Source organism: Columba livia, chromosome 1 (assembly GCF_036013475.1).
Source record: "Columba livia isolate bColLiv1 breed racing homer chromosome 1, bColLiv1.pat.W.v2, whole genome shotgun sequence".
Lineage (NCBI taxonomy): Eukaryota > Metazoa > Chordata > Aves > Columbiformes > Columbidae > Columba > Columba livia.
In genome coordinates this window covers 82,126,992-82,146,387 of record NC_088602.1, presented here as the reverse complement: position 1 = coordinate 82,146,387, position 19,396 = coordinate 82,126,992, and the positions used below count along the sequence as shown (strand labels likewise).

Genomic DNA, 19,396 nt, shown 5'->3' with positions numbered 1-19,396 from the left:
AAAGGATTTCCCTTAGGAAACACTGAAAAAGCCTTTATGGGAAAGTTGTTTAGTTTATACGAAACAAAACAAAACCAAAAACCACCCAAAGCTTTCTCTGGACAGCGTAAACACAGCATCCAGGTGTACCTTAGCTGTTACTTTTGTTAGTAAATCTTTTAATCCATGGAGATGTTATGAGAACGAGTAAATTTAATCTTGTCATATGGTTATGATTTCCAGCTGGATTAGGCCTGGGATCATCCCAGTGTTACTGTCATTGCCACTGTAACTGGTTCAGGACAGACGGCTGATCCCAAGACCGCTTAAAGGATCAAAAGCTTTTCAGAAGCGTTTCCACGTTTTCTGTTGTCCATACGCTTCTGTCTTTCTAGTCTAAATTCACTTTCTGGAAGTCTCTATAGACATACAGAAATTCAGTGTTTCAGCACATTTTCTTTAATCCTTTTTGGTCTGTACTTTTGTCTTTGTCCCATCAGTATTGCCCAAACCACCTCCTTTTGCTTTTAGCCAAGAAATGGTAGCAAGGCATAAAAGTGAAATCTTTTTTAGGTATTCTTTTGTATATTGAGAAGTGCAAAAAAAAAAAAAAAAAAAAAAAAAAGAGATAACTTACAAAGGAGTTAAAAAGAAAATAAAAATTTACATGCATAGCCGTGATCTAGGGGTATACCCGGAAAGTACAGGAGAAGGAGAAGTATGGGTGTTTAAACATTTCATTGTACAATAAAATGAAAACTAACAGTTACTAATCTTGATTTTAAAACAGATTATGAAGTGATGGAGGTGAAACCGTTGGGACCACATATAGTCTTTTTGTTTATGTTTGGTTGCCCTTCCATGTTCAGTGTTGCTCAGTTGTATCCTGACTTTCTAATCTGATGGGTAACCTCCCATATAGGTAATATATATAGTACAAAGGACCCAAGGTCCTTAATATTATTTGAATGTATTTGATATGTGATAGATGTTTGTGAATCAAAGGAGACCATACAGAAAAGAGTCGTTTCTTTATAAACACTCCATAAGCCTTACATTGTTATACAACTGATCAGTAGAAATTCTTATTTGCTCTTCTGCAAAGCTTTTAGTTATGCTTGGACCATCATGCCCCCAAATAACACTTGTATTCTTTTATCAATATTAAGGGCTGAAGAGCAAAACACGAATTATCCTATTTTATAATTTGAGTTTACTTAGTGGTGTTTTATGTGTCATTACACATGCATAAGATTGAATTAAAAAATTGCTTTAAAATATGTATTTCAAAACATCATAAAAGCATAGTAATTTAGTAATTGATGTGGTAGATAATGACAGTCTGTCTATTTCCAGCTCTACCAATACAAGAGTTCATTGTTTTTGCTGCCGTTCTCCACTGTAGTGGTTAGGAAATTCAGTTAAAGCATCAAACTGAGTAGAAATCAGGCTTTTTTCAGTCAGAGTACGGGTTAGTATTTCCAGCACTCTGACACTAAAAGAAAAGAGGGCCCCCTGCAAAAGAAAATACTTCTATTATGTGCTTAATTAAAATGCACAACTGTTGTTGAATGTTTTCATGAAAGTAGTCTTCAAAAACCTAGATACTCGTAAAATTCTGAAATGTGAAAAGCATCTTTTCTGTGAGGTTTAAGATGGAAGGCACATGGGCGTGTTTACCAAACTAGTTACTTTTCCCTGAGAAATATCAAATTCATGAAGTTATGAACGTTCTTTTTGACTCCATTATTCAGGATCTGGTTGACAGCTTTTATGCCAAATATGCCATGTTGTGAGGTGTGGAAAGGCAGTTGTATTAACTTTGTATTGCTAGAGAGCATCGCTAGACAAACTTTTATAGCCTGGATTAAAGAAATAGGACAAATTATTTTAAAATTAGCATAGCCTAACAGTGTGTTTGCTGTAAATAGTTTTAAAAGAATCATTAGAGATGTCAGGGCTTTCAGCAGCATTGATAAATTATTAAATTTAATGTGTAGTGTAGATCACAGAAGCAAAGAATGAAGTGCTTTAGGGAGACATTCCCCTGCCATGTTAATAAAATATACAGTGGAACAGTAGCAGCCATTGCTGATGCTTGGTTTGAAAGGGCACAGGAGAGGGTAACTAGAAATTGTGGTTTGTATTTTTGTATATTGTATGTGACAACAAGTAAATGATAATTTGAATGCGTGTATAAAATAAAAGGGGTGGGGGGAGGTGTGTAGGTTGTGCACATGTAAGGCATTGACAACTAAAGCTGGTGAAGTATAATTTTTCTAAGAACACAAAGATTTTGCCAGTGAATGTGGTGATCTGCTGTTTCTCCTTTTGAGCACCTGCACTCTAGAAATCAACACTTAGCTTGACAGTACTGGACCTTTCTCTCATTTTGCTGCACATACTTGTGGGGAAGAGATAACTTAACATTAGAGATTTGGTAGCTAATTTACAGCTTTGCTTTTTTCCCCACGTGCATGTGTTTTTATTCTTTGTCTTCTGACAGGAAAAAAAAAAAAACGTGCAATCTTCCATACTGAAATATTTTCAGTTGTTTCCAGGCTACTTTTTGTGTTATGTCATGCTTCAGTCTTTCTTGTTGCTAGCAATTTAAATCAGTAAGACTCGAGGTTAGGAAATTTCCTAAACTCATCTTATAGAAAGAGAATAATTTAAAAATACTTAAATCTGTTAATATCAAAATCCTTAGATTTTTGAGCAGGCCTTTTTTCAAAAGGTTCAGCAAACACAGAAGCCCAAGAGCAGTTCAAGAACTGCTGACTTGAAAGAGTGTTGCTTCACTCTTCCCTAATCCTATTAAATACAAGCTTTAGCAAAGTAAGATTCTTCCATGGTTTAAAATTAAGGAAGGAGATTGTGGATTATAGAGAACTGTTATTTACCTCTCTGTATGTTTTGGGGAGTGGAGACTGATTTGCTTTCTGTTGTAACTTGAAGAGGAAAAAAAGGTGTTTTAATTATGTTGAAACAAGAAATTCAAGGGTACTGAAATAATCACAAAATTTAAACAATCTATTTGTTTTTGTTCCAAATAAGAAGACACTGACTGAGAATATATGTTAGGACTTTATTTTCCCATTCATTCCCTTATATTTTCCTTATATTTTCTTCTTTCAGTGTTACTTTATCTTTTATTTTTTTGCTAAATCTGTTTGAATCCTTTTAAGTGTCTGTACAGGTATTCTACCTCATTGTTACACTTTGTTAAATAATTCACTCAATTTTAACAACTGCAGTTAGAATGTTTGTCTATTAAAAGGTCTTCTATTAAATATAAGCTTTCTTTTGTTCCTCTCCGCTGTTATAGTTCAAACTGTTTTCTGAAAAATTCTCAAAGGAATTGTGTGGGTTTGTTTTTTTCCTGTAAAATTATGTGCTTTTCTCATTAACACTTGATCAGATTCTGACGGACTGTCAAACATTGCAAAACACTGATTGATTTTGACAGTCACAGTTATGTAACTTCTTAAATGCAATTCAAATCCACTCATTTTGTTTAGCAGTACATTTTTAGTCTAACTTCATCACATAAAGTGCTACGTATATCTACTGTAATACTAGAAACTTAAGCTGGAAGGTATGTTCTTTACTAGGAGTCACTATGCTAAGATGAAATTTTCAAGACAAAATGTCATACATTCTATATATTCTGTATGTTTTTCCACTCTTAATTTTTCTTAGATTTTTTTTAATTTCTTCTTCTTTATAGTCAGTAAACTAGGATGAATAATGTTGCAGCAGTTCTAGGGTTTTTTTGCTTTCATTTATTTCTCATTTAATAGCAATTTGGCATAGTTCCTTAACAGTGATTTTTAAGTATAAAATCCTTCTGGATTCTGATGCTGCAGAATATGGAGGGCATCAAAGGCTGGACCACAGTACAGAGTACTTCTCTGAAGAATATCCTCACAATTATCGACCTAATTCACTTATGGTAAGTAAGATTTTCTTTTTCATTCTACTTTCATCTGAGTAACTTTTAAAATTATTTGGGAATTAGGAGTATTTGGGTGGGGGTGTAAAATTTATTTTCTGCAATTAGCTTTTTTATGAATATAGTAGAGATGACAATGTTATGATTTAATTATGACCCATAATGTTAACTGATTTTTCTCTTTTGACACTACATATAAATTTGCATGCACTCTTCCAGTGTATGGCACACAACTTTCCGTGCCAACATGCATGAAAACCTTCTACTGTGCTTTTGAATTGTCATTTTGAGTATCATCACTTCCTTCATTTTCATGTCTGAGAAACTCCATCTTCATGCTTGCTTTGTGATTTAAAGCTCTATAGAAACTGAATCTTGCATCGCTTTCTTAAAATCATTTGCTTAACTCCACAAACACGAATTAAAGCAAATCATGCATTTGCCGATGGGCTTTTTCCTCCTCAGTTTACAGAAAAACCTTACAAAATGGAACAGATTACTATTCACATCAAGAATTTCAAGAATTTCCAGTCCTAAAGTGATATGAATAATGGATAAAGACTTTCTCACAAACCATTTAAGACGAAGTGGGAGGCATATCCTTGTGTACAATTTCTGTTAACTGAGATGGTGACTAATAAAAACTCTACCTTCCTTCATTACTCTTAGTATCACAGTATGTTTGGGATTGGAAGGGACCTCAAAAGATCATCTAGTCCAATCCCCCTGCTGGAGCAGGAACGCCTAGGTGAGGTCACACAGGAACATGTCCAGGCGGGTTTTGAATGTCTCCAGAGAAGGAGACTCCACAACCCCCCTGGGCAGCCTGTTCCAGTGCTCTGTCACCCTCACTGAGAAGAAGTTTTTTCTCAAATTTAAGTGGAACCTCTTGTGTTCCAGCTTGATCCCATTACCCCTTGTCCTATCATTGTTTGCCACCGAGAAGAGCCTGGCTCCATCCTCGTGGCACTCCCCCTTTATGTATTTATAAACATTAATAAGGTCGTGCCTCAGTCTCCTCTTCTCCAAACTAAAGAGACCCAGCTCCCTCAGCCTTTCTTCATAAGGGAGGTGCTCCACTCCCTTAATCATCTTCATTGCCCTACGCTGGACCCTCTCCAGCAGTTCCCTGTCCTTCTTGAACTGAGGGGCCCAGAACTGGACACAATATTCTAGATGGGGTCTCACCAGGGTGGAGTAGAGGGGAAGGAGAACCTCTCTCGATCTACTAACCACCCCCCTTCTAATACACCCCAGGATGCCATTGGCCTTCCTGGCCACAAGGGCACAGTGCTGGCTCATGGTCATCCTGTTGTCCACCAGGACCCCCAGGTCCCTTTCCTCTACACTGCTCTCTAATAGGTCATTCCCCAACCTGTACTGGAACCTGGGGTTGTTCCTGCCCAGATGCAGGACTCTACACTTTCCCTTGTTAAATTTCATCAGGTTATTCCCCGCCCAACTCTCCCGCCTGTCCAGGTACCGCTGGACGGCAGCACAGCCTTCTGGTGTGTCAGCCACACCTCCCAGCTTGGTGTCATCAGCAAACGTGCTGATAGTACACCCTATTCCCTCATCCAAATTGTTAATGAATATATTGAATAATAAATATTGGCCCTAGCACTGACCCCTGAGGCACTCCACTAGATACTGGCCTCCAACTAGACTCCTCACCATTGACTACCACTCTCCGGCTTCTCTCCTTGAGCCAGTTTGCAACCCACCTCACTACTCTATTGTCTACACCACACCTCCTCAACTTAGCTGTGAGGATGTTGTGGGAGACTGTGTCAAAGGCTTTACTGAAGTCAAGGTAGACCACATCCACCGCTCTGCCATCATCCATCCACCTTGTTACATTCTCATAAAAGGCTATGAGGTTGGTCAAGCATGACTTACCCTTGGTAAAGCCATGCTGACTGCCCCTAATAACCCTGTCATCCTTGATATGCCTTGAGATGGCACCAAGGATAAGCTGTTCCATTACTTTCCCAGGGACGGAGGTGAGGCTGACCAGTCTATAATTACCCAGGTCCTCCTTCTTGCCCGTTTTGAAGACTGGAGTGACATTTGATTTCCTCCAATCCTTGGGCACCTCTCCCGTTTTCCAAGACATGGTAAAGATGATGGAAAGTCGTCTAGCAATTACTTCAGCCAGCTCCCTCAGCACCCGCGGATTCATCCCATCTGGACCCATGGATTTATGGATGTCCAGACTATTTAATTGCTCCCTAACCCAGTCCTCATCAACTAAAGCAAACTCCTCCATTGACCTGGCTTCATCCGGGGTCTCAGGGGTACAGGGCTCCCCAAGACAGCCTCCGGCAGAGTAGACAGAGACAAAGAAGGCATTCAGTAATTCTGCCTTCTCTGTATCTTCTGCCACCAGGGCACCCACCCCATTCATCAGTGGGCCTACACTGCCTCTGGTATTAGTTTTATCTGCTATGTATTTGAAAAAGTTCTTTTTGCTGTCCTTGACCCCTCTCGCCAGCTGTAATTCTAAGGAGGCCTTGGCTATTCTAGCTGCCTTCCTACATCCTCTAACAGCAGCCTTATATTCCTCCCAAGTGGCCAGCCCCTGCTTCCATGACCTGTAAACTCTCCTTTTCTGCTTGAGCATACCCAACAGATCCCTATTCAACCACGCAGGCCTCCTGGCTCCCTTCCTTGACTTTCTTCGTGTGGGGATGCTCTGATCCTGAGCGTGGAAGAAGCAATCTCTGAATGCAATCCAGCTATCTTGGGCCCCTTTTCCTTCAAGCAGTCTTGCCCATGGGATTTCCCCCAGCAATTGCTTGAAAAGGCCAAAGTTAGCCCTGCTAAAGTCCAGGGTTGCAATTCTGCTTGCTATTCTGTTCCTGCCACAGAAGATGCTGAACCCCACCATCTCATGGTCACTGCAACCCAGGCAGCCCTCAACCTTTACTGCTTCGACCAGACCCTCCTTGTTGTCACCACAATTAATAATTTTAAAGTGTCATTTTCTCCATCCTTTATATGTATACATATGTACGCATTTCCCATTCGTATATTCACATATGTATACGCTGTGTATATGTTCACAAGCACAGCAGAATAAGATTCAAAAAGAACATGAATTAAGGCAGAGGTCACTGAAAAAGTTCTGAAACTGTTTATATTGCTGACTAGATTTTTCATACCCAAAACATACACGAGTGAACCTGTGCATATCTCTATACAGAGGTGTATCTGTACACATAAACACCTCTAAATAAGTTACACTTGTAATCTTAACAGGCTACAAAAATGGAGTCTCTGCACTGATTTGTGTGGGCCACTCCTTTTCCATGCCAGAATGGCAAAATCAGTTTCTAGAGTCATATCTTAACATCTGTCGTGAGATCTGAACTCCTGAGAATGATAGAATGATTGTCAGTTTTAATATTTCTCTCTGTCTCACTCACACCTTTCATTGTATGCAAGGTATTGCCATTTCTATCATTTGCTTCTTTTAAAATAGTTTCATGACATGAAAGAATTCTTGTGCTTTCATCATGGTTGGTGTAAAGGATCTTGGGAACTTTTCTTTTTTTATAAGCATATGTATGTGATAATGCCCTTGTAGTGTTGGTAAGTATCTATGCTCGTTTGAACACAAATAAACTAAGACTGTAAGATTTCATTCCTGAAGGTTACATAGCAAATTAACGCTTCTGGAATTCTTGCTTTGTGTGTCTAACTCAAATACCTTGCTTTGGTGATTGGAGAGCATCTTAATTACTTAGCACTAACTTAACTTTTGCAAGCCAATTAACTGTAATTCAGAATGTATTTTTCACATCTGGAATCTTAGCTGGTGAGTGCAAGTCATTCAAGGCAGAAAAAATGCAACAAAATGTGAAGATTCAGTTTGCTAGGAGCATGTGGAAGACAAGGCATGTGACAAGCAAAGCAGCAACTGCACTTTTGCAACATAAACTGTGGCATGGCAATGGCACCTCTGGGTCAGAAAGACACCTAGCAGCATGGGTCACGTTAACTTTCTTTTATGTCCTTCAGCAGTCCAATTCACAGACCAACTTCAGCCAACAGCCCAGACGATGCCACAAGTACTGCATAGAGGTAACATACTAGTAAAAGGACACCAAGTAAAAGTAATTGGGGGAAAAAGTATGGAAAACCTGACTAAATTCAGCAAGATAGAACTCCAAGAAGAACAAAAGTTACAGTAAATACTTCCAGCTACTATTTTACAGTAGAACAGAGATGTTTTATTTTAAATAGTAATTTACATCCCAATTATTGGGTAATCACTTATCCTTTGGAGTTGCTTTCATCTTAGTTGAAGTTTCTAAAATCCAAGTAGAAGTCTTCCCTGCAAATTTATTTTCAAAAAACATATGATGCTATCTCAAATTCATAAAGGTTCTTTTCCTGCCATTTAACAATTATCTTATTCTCTTTACATAATGCATGAGACTTAAGTCTTAAAAATTTTAGTTCCTCCTCCACCACAAACTTTGAATAAATATATTTTCATGGCAGATGCACCTCCCTCAAGGTGTGTAAGTAAACACAGTGGTCAAAACATGCCCAGAGGGCTACAAAAAATGGAATCACATGCAATAATTCTACTGCTCAAGTCAAGCTTAAATAGTGCACAAATGTGTTACAAAATTAGAAGATTAGATGTGACATGATTCATTCTAGAAAATCATCTAATAAAAGAAATATCCAAAGCAACATTCCAAAATGAGAAGAAGGGAGATGTGAAATTCCTGGAGCAAAGAGCCCTGGATGAAGAGGAGGCTTTGTAAGCACTGCATGGCATTTCACTGTAACATTTTGTTGATGAGCAGATGATGATTCAGGTTTGTTTATTAGTGCTGTAGACAGCCAGATTCCAAAATCATCAGATACACCTTGAAAATTCCAAAGAGAAATACACAAAAAAATGTCCTTTGTAATATGACTGATTTAAATAATGATTATAATCCAATTTTTCCATTTCACTGCTTGCTTTCTTCTAGGTTGTTAACAAATATATGAAATGTACATAACTTTCCACATAATCAGATTTCCTAATAACAAGCTGCTAGCCACTTATCGTTGTAAAAATAGGCTCTTTTTACCACAGTTTTATTTATTTCTGTTCATGTCTCCGCTGTGATATTCTCCTAATTGTCTTTTTTGAGGTCTGTTTTATAAAAGTTGTTCTTTTTCAATGCTTCTATAAACTTTTAGTTTTGCTTATGTCTTGTTATCTCTTTGCAAGATGTCAGTTAAGTGCTGCACACAGATTTCACCTCCCGTCAGATCCTGCAAAGTCATTTGTTGATAACATATTTGGTTGTCTTAACTGGATGTTAAACATAAATTTGGGGCAGGAGGGTAGAAAAAGAACCATTCTTAATAACTCATAATTCAAAAAGTTCTGTCAGTCTTTTCTGAGGCATCTGACTTGACTGAATTTCACTGTGCAATGAAACTAGATATAAATGTGTGTCCTAGTAACTTCATTATTTTTGTACCACATCAGAAGTTGGGATTTATATGAAAACAGCGAGGTTTGTGCTTTGATACTTCATGTACCAGCACAACTGAGTAATAAGCAGGCTAAATGAAATATTGCAGAGTGTGTTGTGTCATTGGCAAATTAGTATGCAGTTGATTTCAGTTTTTATAGATTTACTTTTTCTGTAGTTCTTTCCAATTAGCTAAAAAATAAATAGATATCAAGTATTCCTTTCCCCCTGTCCCCAATACTGTTTTTTTCTGATTCTCTATTTTTGGCATCCACTCATATAATCTTTTCACATTAAATGAAACTGAAATGATATAGTTTGTTTTAATAATATCCTTATTTACTGGGTTGGGTTTTTAACCTTGACCTTAATGTATACTATACAATGTCAAAGTTCAACTTCCTGCTTGCTTGAGTCTATTGACGAATTAAAATACTCATATAAACTGAAATAACCTCAAAGCTTTTAGTGACCTTATCTTTGAAGGTACTCGTTTGAATAACCCTCATGATAAGAATTTACATATTGAATTTTAAGGGAGTGATGTAGTCTTTAACTTTTTTCACCCCAGACATGCACACATACACAGATTGTATGAAAGGATGTCTGTAGTTAGGAAATAAGCTGGTTTAACTATGGGAATCAGTAAGAATTCAACATCAGCACAGTCTTTTGTTAGTTTTACCCGTTGATGATTAAGACTTACAAATTTGTTTATTTATCGTTTGACTTCTTAAAACCACAAGCAAGCACAGTAATTCCAAAGTTATTCTGCTAGCAATTTTCATTCGTCTATCTTATTTTTCAGTCCACTTGTTTGTGTTTGCCAGGGGGTTTTTGTTGTCTGTTTAAAGTATTCTTTCTTAACATGAAGAAAGAGTGCAGAAGATAATAGAGGAGAAATTTTGAGATACAGCTTGTGCAGTGTATGGACTTATTTTGCATAAATAAAGCAAGACAGTCTGAGAAATGGTTTCTGCATATTCATGCTGTACAGCTGTAGATTGAAAAACAAATTGGAAGGCAGAACTTCACATTATTTTAAGCATACCTTCTTTGTCATATGCAATATCTAGCAAAATGAAGCCCAAAGTGTCTGAGGTTTTGTATAGCGAATTATAGTCAGAAAGCAAAAGCTATAATTTATTTTATTTGTTGATAGTTAATTTCAGAATAGTGTCAGTGTCTGACAATTAGTACTTGATACAGAGACATGAGATTGTCTAAAGCCCCCATTTTAATTAAAAGTTTCAGAAAACGTTGGCACAGACACTTGTGACATTGCCTTCTGCATCTACCAGCTGCAATATGCGCTATCAAATATTTTTCTGCAGTGCCTGGTCTAGCTCTGAGTTCCAGTAATTCTCCCATCTGTTGCAAAATGACCTTGAAATGATTTTTAGGGCTTGGTTTTTTCCAGCCCTGAAAGTGGGATGAAGAGTAGTTCATTGCAGTTCCAGACAATTTCAGTTGTGCTTGCACCTGGTACTGAATCTAGTCTGACAGATCTGAATGTAGCAGTTGTCATTTGCAGAACTTATTGCTTCTGGGTTTTTAGGTACGTTTGGAGGTCACTGTGTATTGTCATCCTCTCCCAAAATATGTAAGATGAGATTTCTGCTTATAGCTGCTGCTGTTCACAAGTGCTTCAGCGGGGAGTTTGGGCCTTCTGGGGCCCCTTCCAACATGGATGAGCCCATTCTGTCCATGTTCATCAAGTGAGCCTTGTGAAATGGTGAAGGAGATGCAAATGTGATAAAACTTGTGTTCAGAAAGAAGCAGGTTAGAAGAGCAGGGATCAGTAGAACTGAAGCTGGTAATTGGAAGCATATAATTCAGCAGCAGTATATGAGAGGAAAAGCGTTTGAATAAACTTCTTAGACTCTTCTCCTAGGGTACAGAAAAACATCAGAAAAGACATATCTCTGATAATGTCTTTTACTGATGAATACATATGTTTTCTATGATCGTTTAATCAGGACATCTCTATATACTTTTACTATACTTGTCTATCTATAGATATATATAAAAACTAGCTGGAGATAATGGAGAGTGTCAAGAAGGTGATTCTGCAAGTGTACTAATAGCGAAAATGTTTAAGAATAAGTACAAGTGCCTTGACGGTGCGAGGAGTCAAACTTGTGGTGGGCATTGTGGAGAGTACAGGAGAAGTCAGTGCCTTTTTTTACCTTGGACTCTAAGAGCAGTGTGCCAGTACAGTACTGAAAAGGAAGTAGCAGTAGCAGAGCAATAGGTTAGGGATACCTTGAAGATGCTGGATAAATGGGACACACCCAGAGGTTTGAAAATATTTGGATGATGAAATTGCAAAGCTGTTGACCATCATAGCAGTCAGGGGAAATTTCTGACAGCTTAAAGTCTGCAGTAAAAGCAAAGAGGAAGGCTGAGAGATCTGCAGGACAGTCAGCCTCTCCGCTCAGTCCCTTGAGCGGTCATGGACCACCTCCTTGGAATCTGTATCCAAACAAGTGGGATATACCATAGGGGTCAACCAGAAAGCCAACCCAGACTTAGCAAAACAAACCATGCATGCTTAGCCTGATTGCTTTTTGTGGTTAAATTACTCTAGCTGTGTGCATGAGGTTGCTACAGTCAATGCAGTAAGATTTTCAGCTTTGTCTCCTACAGCATTCTTACCTAGGAGCTGAGGAAATAAGAGCTGGATAAGATTGTTTGATGGGTTAAAAACTGGCTGGGCTCCTGCAGTTCTAGTAATCACAGGCTCAGTGTCCAGCTGTCAACTGGTATCAAGGAGAGTGTCCTATAGGAATTGCTGCTGGGGCTGATACTGTTATGGACTCTTCAGCAGTGACTGGAATGGTGAGACAGAGCATACCCTAAGCAGATTTGTAGATGACACTGAATTAGAGTGAGTGATAAATTGACTGTTAGAGGACCACTCCAGACACATCTCGATAAATTTGAAGATTTAGCCAACAGAAACTTCATAAAAATTAATGAAGAAAAATTCTGCAGAGGAATCTCATGCGTCAGTAAAGATTAGAAACCAAATTGCTGAGTAGCAGCCCACTGAAAAGGACTGGGGTTATGCTGGAATCTAGGTGGAATGGAATGCAGTTTGTCATGGATATATATCATAATGTGTCAGAACAGATGTCTTCATTAATGTATTTCAGTGTGTTGGAATTTTTTTTTTTTTTTTTTATAATTTGGACCTAAATAACTGTAACTTAAAGACAGAAAAGAGCAGGGAGGGAGGGAATATCTATGGTATTTACCTAAGAAATGCAAAAAGAACTGCGAGTGCCATTTTTTTCAGTATTTAAGGAAGATAGAACTGACTAATACAGTAGAAACACAGCTGTTTCAGTGTATGGGATGTAAGCCTTTTATTGTATGCTATTGCACATTTATTTCTAGAATATTAAGTGCTGTATGTATGTGTTTTGATATGAATCACAACAATGGATTAAAGTATATGCAAGCAGGTTTCTTAATCTAAAATAAATAGAAATACCAATTAAAATATGCATAATTTTACTAATTAATTAGCGTTTAGCTAAGGATTATCCATATTTTTATGGATTGAGAGCAGGCCTGAGGAGAGACTTGGAGGTGCTGGTTGATGAGAAACTCAACATAAGCAGGTAATGTGCACTTGTAGCCCAGAAGGCCAACCTTATCCTGGGCTGCATCACAACAAGCATGACCAGCAGGTTGAGGGAGCTGATTCTCACCTCTCTGCTCTTGTGAGACCCTACATGTAGTACCACATCCAACTCTGGGACAGCAAACATAAGAAGGACAGGGACCTGTTGAATCAGGCCACCAAGATGATCAGAGGTCAGGAATACTTCTCCTATGAAGACAGACTGAGAGAGTTGGGATGGTTCAGTCTGGAAAAGAGAAGGCTCCATGGAGACCTTATAGCAGCCTTCCAATTCCTAAAAGGGGCCTACAAGAAAGCTGGAGAGGGACTTTTTACAAGGGCATGTAGTGATAAGAGGACAAAGGGTAATGGCTTTAAGCTGAAAGGGGGAAAATTTAGGTTAGATATAACGAAGAAATTCTTCACTGTGAGCATGGTAAAACACTGGAACAGTCTACCCAGGGAAGTTGTGGGTGCCTCATCCCTGGAAGGGTTCGATGCCAGGTTGGATGGGGCTTTGAGCAACCTGGTCTAGTGGAAGGTGTCCCTGCCTAAGGCAGGGGGGCTGGAATGTGGTGATCTTTAAGGTCCATTCCAATCCAAATTATTCTATGATTCTTTGGTTCAGGATGTCAGAAGAGGAAGGAATGGAGGTGAGAAAATCTAGGCAGTGGAATAAATAATTAATATCTCTATTTAATAATTAATAAGATACTTAATAAATAATATTAATTCATTGTTCATGCCTTATTTTTTTTTTTTAATTCTTGCTTTAAAGGTGGTTACACTGACCTGTGAAATAAATTGATAAGATTAGGAGATAATGCCGTATTTGGCATTTCTATGATTTACCAAGAAGCCCACCAAGACAAAAAACACTAAAACACATGGATAATTTACACAGATAGGGAAAAAATATGTGCTATAGTAAGAAGTTGGCAATTGTACCTCCTTGTGGCAAACAGAAAACATCTCTCTCATCAGCCTAAATACAGTAATTTGCCCAAGTTCTTAAATTGTGCTTAAAACCAGTTTTTAAATTATGATTGGCAATTAATTGGGATGCTTCCACATTACTCTTAGATTCTGAGCTGATGTAAATTGACTTTAAAGGAACCGAGCTAATTAACTCCTCCTAGGACCTGACATATTATTGACCAGAATATGATTGAGAATTGTTGTGTCCTGTAGTAATGGTAATTTTTGTTCCTTTCACTGAAGTAACTTCTGCACATTCTTTCTTAGAAAAATGGGTTTTGTGTGTTCGTTCTCCCTTCTCACCTCATCAAACAAACTCAGAACACTGAATTTCCCCGTACACAATTTTGAAACCTCTCCTTTACCTGTACATTCTGAGCTAGTTGACTTCATTAAGTATTTCCACTCCTGCACAGATTTGTAGAAGCTATTTATCACTGAAACCTTAGTGGAAATCATTATGTTTGCTGTCTTTGAAGAAGCATTGGACATAGCTCCATCTGGTTCAATGAAGATCAGCTGTTCTTTTCCTTTTCCTCCTTTTCGTAAAGCTTTTTGCTTTATTGCTTTATTCCATTTTGAAAACTATGAAAGCATTTCATGTCATGAGGCTCTAGTTAGCAGATAATGTAGTTAAAATTGCAGCATATTAGGCATTCCACAAGGATGGAGGATAGCCTAAAAGAGGATGTTGTCAGAATGAAGCCGATAATCTTCAATCTTATGTTACCTTTTATAATTGCATTTTTATTGACTTTTTCAACACACACATTCATACACTTGACAATTGATGGAATACCATATATCAAGGTAATTGGTAGGTAGTACATATCTGTCTTGTTTTCAGGTTGTGACTCAGCTCTGTTTGGAAGTAATGTCATGTAAAATATATCACTGCAAGTTCTTTTGTGCCCTATGAGGAATCTTTTGATTATATAAATTTGATTTTTTTCATGGTATTCGGCAATAAAGGCCCAGAAAAATGCAGTAATTTAATGGTTAATTTTGAGTCTGTCTAGTTTTGAGAGTGAGTTTTATTGCTCAGACATTGAAACTCCACAGATGCCAAGAGTGGGAAGAATACATTGCTGTGTCATATTGCTGGTACTTACCTGTATGAAATGACATCACAGACCTTGAGGCAACTTTAATTCACAGCAGAAGGGTGTTGTGAAACTTTGTAATTTATCATTGTACAGTCTATTGGCCTAGATGCCCGCAGGTTTTTGAAAATGGACATTGTAAGTCAGATGATGCCCTCTACTGGTACCCACTTGAAGATCTATTGATGTAGGATTAAAAAATGCAGCTGTCTTTTAAACTTTTATGTATCTTGCATAAATCAAGTGCTGAGGACTAAACAGCTGATAATCACTCTTCAAATGGGATTAATATGACCAACAGCATTGCACAAATTACAAATTGTTAACAATTAAAATAGTTCATGTGTATTCTTTCTCATACTATTATTTAGAAATTGTGAGGTTGATGTTTTTTTCAGCTATTTTTGTTCTTGTCATGTTTTTACTAGGTGTACATTCCAAGCAGAGTGGCTATTGTGCTTTACAATGTGGATATCCAAAAATGAAGTTCTCTATAACTATCTCTGAAGAAGCAAGTCGTAGAAGAAGCACTGATACGTTGTACCTAGTACTAAGTATAACAAAACTTGATCTAAGGAAGCTTTCTGAAACTGAGTATAGTAATATTAGGTGTTTAAAATGTAAGGTTAATTTTAATATTAATATACAATTGCAGAGCTCGTGACTTGCTAGAACCTCTTTTGAGGAAATTTTACAAAAGAGACAGAAAGCAAAATGTTTGTTTTGTAGTTCTAGTAGTACAAAATTACACTTAAGATATTGCAACGCAGCAGGTATTCTCGAATTGTTGTTTACAGAATTTTGTCAGGAATAACAAGAGTGACCCTGCTTTAAAGTTTGTAATTTCTAGTAATCCTCTTTTTTGGTAGTGAATTAAAACGTTCATTATGTATTAATGCTTCTTACTAAAAGAAAGTAGTTTGCTTAAATAAAACACGAGTTTTTGGCTAAAAGGCAGCCTTAATGGTTTGTGGGACCTAATTTGAGGCTCCTCTTCTTCACTAAAGTCCAACATGGAATTAGAAATATTTATACAAATGGATGAGAAGGTCCTCTGAGACTATTGTACTTCGCCATTTTTATATAATTAAAATTACACAAAAAAGCTGAACATCAAAATGAGCAGGCCGATTGACTGGTGAACTGCTGATGCTATTGTGTGTATTGCTTATTTCTTCCCAATCAAATCACTTAGTCTGTGCATCTCACTCGTTACAGCTGAAAAAAAACGACACAACTATTTTATTTAGATGACTAAAATGTTCAGTGAGAAGTGGTTTGTTCTTACTGCAATGATACCATACAGGAAGATGTACCTAAAATGTAGTTCTTCCCATTGCATTTATTTCACTAATGTCAGGACGTTGCAATACTAATTTCACTATTTTCAGAAGCTGCCTTTCAGCTTGGAACATGATGATGTTCTTGCACTTTTATAACTTTTGAAACATTGCTTCTCGTGAAGAAGCAGTCTCAAATACAGTGATCAAACTAAGGTGTTTTTTTGATAAAATCAAGATAGTTAATTACTGGCGTGCTGCTAAGATTATTCAAGTGAGTTCTTTCATGAGCTATAACTTTTTTGTAAAGAGTAAGATTTTGTATATTTGAAAATGTATTGCAGAGTATTCTGGAAAATTAATACCAAATTAACGAGACATGCTTTATTTTGTTCCATTTATTTAAAAACATATTTGAATTGGTTCTGAAATGAATGTCTTTTGTACAAATCTGAATTTTCTAACTTTTAAAGTAGCCAAAGAGGAAGATGTCCGTGACCATTTCCAAGTCATAATTTTACTCAGTTTCCTATGTGAACCATTGTGTAAATCACTGAATAGTTGTGCCAACACTGAAAATCTTTTCATGGTTCTTGGAATGCTTACTTGTGGCTTACTTCTTAAGCAAAATAAAGGATTTGATGGAATGATGTGGCATGATGGAAAACAGTCTTTTGCAGAGTTCACATGGAAGGGACTTTATGACCATCTCCAGTCTACTATGTTCCGTGTGACAGAGAACATTATATTGCAGTTAAGTACCATTATACTGTTTAGGATCATGCTTCATTTTCATCTACACCAGTTTGATCATTGTTTAGTAGTGGGCTAATAAAAGCATTCCCATTAAACTAAGACATTAAAGAAAATACACAGACTTGTTTTAGCAACCGGAAATTATTATATTTTTTTTTCTTTTTCCCAGATTGCTTTACTTGTAGTGAAATAATGAGCAAATTCTAATATATGTTATATTTACATTGTATTGATCTAATATGTTTTATAGGGTGGTTTGTTTTTTTTATTGGCACTAGTTCCAGGTTTCAAAATGTAATGCAAGGCAAGCGTCTGTGTCAAACCTCTTTTTCAAGAGGAGGAATAAATGTATGATGTGAAGTATAAACTGTGTAAAATTACATGCAAAATAAACTCTGAGGAGGATAAAACAAATGCATATATGGTTTCATTGCTTGCCCTGTAAAAGGATTGTACAGCAGTCTTAACACCGGAGGAGAGTATTACATTTTGCTCCATCTTGAAATCAGGAATTTGTCGTAGTCAGAAACATTCTAATGAGATTGGCAGAATACTTGTCCTACACACATTTTTCTTTATGTATTGATAGATTAATAAAAGCAGACTACAAAAATTGCAAGATGAACATGTAAATCCAGGATGCATAATAAGTAGGGTCTTTTTGGAGTCCACCTGTACGTCCTTACAGTGAGTGGTCTTCTCTCTGTCTTGCGAGGCTGGAAAATTTTCCCTTGCAATACCCATGGAAAGACAATTCCTTCTTCCTGCTCTTTGTATTCTGATTGATTACGAAGAGGAATTCAGCTACTGCCATTTCACCATCTGTCTGGCATCACAGTCAGACTGCAAGACTTCAGCCAGGGTCTCTCCTTACAGTTATGCACTGAGGCTTGTAGCTGCCCATCACCATGACTGGTTGAAGCCTCAGGCACATTCTGAGAAGCACATAGACTCCAGAGCTTTTTTGCTTGGACGCACCTCAAATCAGCACTTTTCAGTCAAATATAACAGTTTATTTCTGTCACAGAAGTAAATTAAGTGGTCCACGGTGATGTATCCCTGGGCACAAAGCTCTTCGCAGAGATTTAGACATCACGGAAGAACTCTCATTAAAGATAACCTCTTCTAGTGTAAACAACAGATAAGGATTTGTATTTTTACACTTAGAAATATATAATTCCCTGTCACCTGAAAGAGTACTGGTAATTCTTGGTAGCTCTGGCCCCACAAGTTGTTGCTCTCTCATCTCTCTAAGAGTCCATGAGAACTCAAGCTCATCCTCACCTGCTAGTTTACCTAAAGATTCAGGCTGACTTTCCCTACATCTTGCATCATGTGTCGTGAATGGTTCTCTGTACTGAATTATTCAAGTTTTTCTCCAAACCAAGTTATTCTTAAAGTAACAGGAAGGCCTCCACTAGACTGGCATGTTCTACAGGTTGTAAGTTTTGGTTTCCTTGTGTTTTCTTTTCCTCCCACAACTCAGGCCTACTGTCCTGAGTTTTATTTTGAAAATGAAAAATTAAGTGTTTATTTCAGCTTGGTGAGTATTTCTGGAAAACAAATTTTAATGGAAAAAACAACTTTTCTGTTTGTCTGTTTGTTCTCCTATGGAATTTGTCTTCCTTGTTAGATTCAGTTTAGTAAAAAGTTTGTTAACTGCATACTCTGAAAGACAGGAATGTGTTGTAGCTAATCCTCTGGCAGAGGGCGACCAGCTGTATGAACAGTAAGATACCGGATCAGGTAAGCAATTGTGTGGTACTCTGACATAATGCAAGGTGATATTTTTCTGTATTAATCTGTCAGTCACAGTTCTGCTTTCAAATAATATTTTAAGCAGGTTGAAGAAACTTTAATTTCCCCATTTTTTTCATGACTCCAGGTTTTTAACTGTCCTCTAATGGTTAAGGGAAGAACTTCGTGTTTAATTAAAAGTCTGTCTTCTCAGAGTTCAAAAATAGATTTACTAGTTAAGTAGTGAAGGGTGAAGGTTAACTGAATGAACAGCAGAAATAGTTTCCTTTACCTTAAATACATGTGGATGATCTGTTCTGGATGTGTTGAAGTCTGTGATCTGTCTTTGTTCTGCTCCATAATTTACCATTTTGAGGAATTTAAGTGTTAATCACTTAAGAGTTTCCTTATTGACTAATGCTTCCAAACTGGGCATGTTGTCATTGTTGGAGGACTGTTACAGAGATGAAGAGGTATTTTACTTTTTT

At 37.3% G+C, this 19,396-nt stretch overlaps 1 protein-coding gene across 3 annotated transcripts in view; it reads left to right on the top strand.

Annotated features, from left to right (window-relative positions):
• Positions 1-17,585, top strand: part of GBE1 (1,4-alpha-glucan branching enzyme 1) — a 160,778-nt gene extending 143,193 nt beyond the window's left edge. The window contains exons 15-17 of one of the 3 annotated variants that reach the window (XM_065064564.1): positions 3,817-3,934; positions 7,961-8,020; positions 15,564-17,585. In XM_065064564.1, the coding sequence (XP_064920636.1) occupies positions 3,817-3,934; positions 7,961-8,020; positions 15,564-15,620 (235 nt within the window). In that variant the 3' untranslated portion in view covers positions 15,621-17,585. Of the gene's footprint in view, positions 1-3,816; positions 3,935-7,957; positions 8,021-15,563 lie in introns of all 3 variants that reach the window. The other 2 variants (XM_065064555.1, XM_065064572.1) reach the window with 2 other exon arrangements.
• Positions 17,586-19,396: the final 1,811 nt, after the last annotated feature.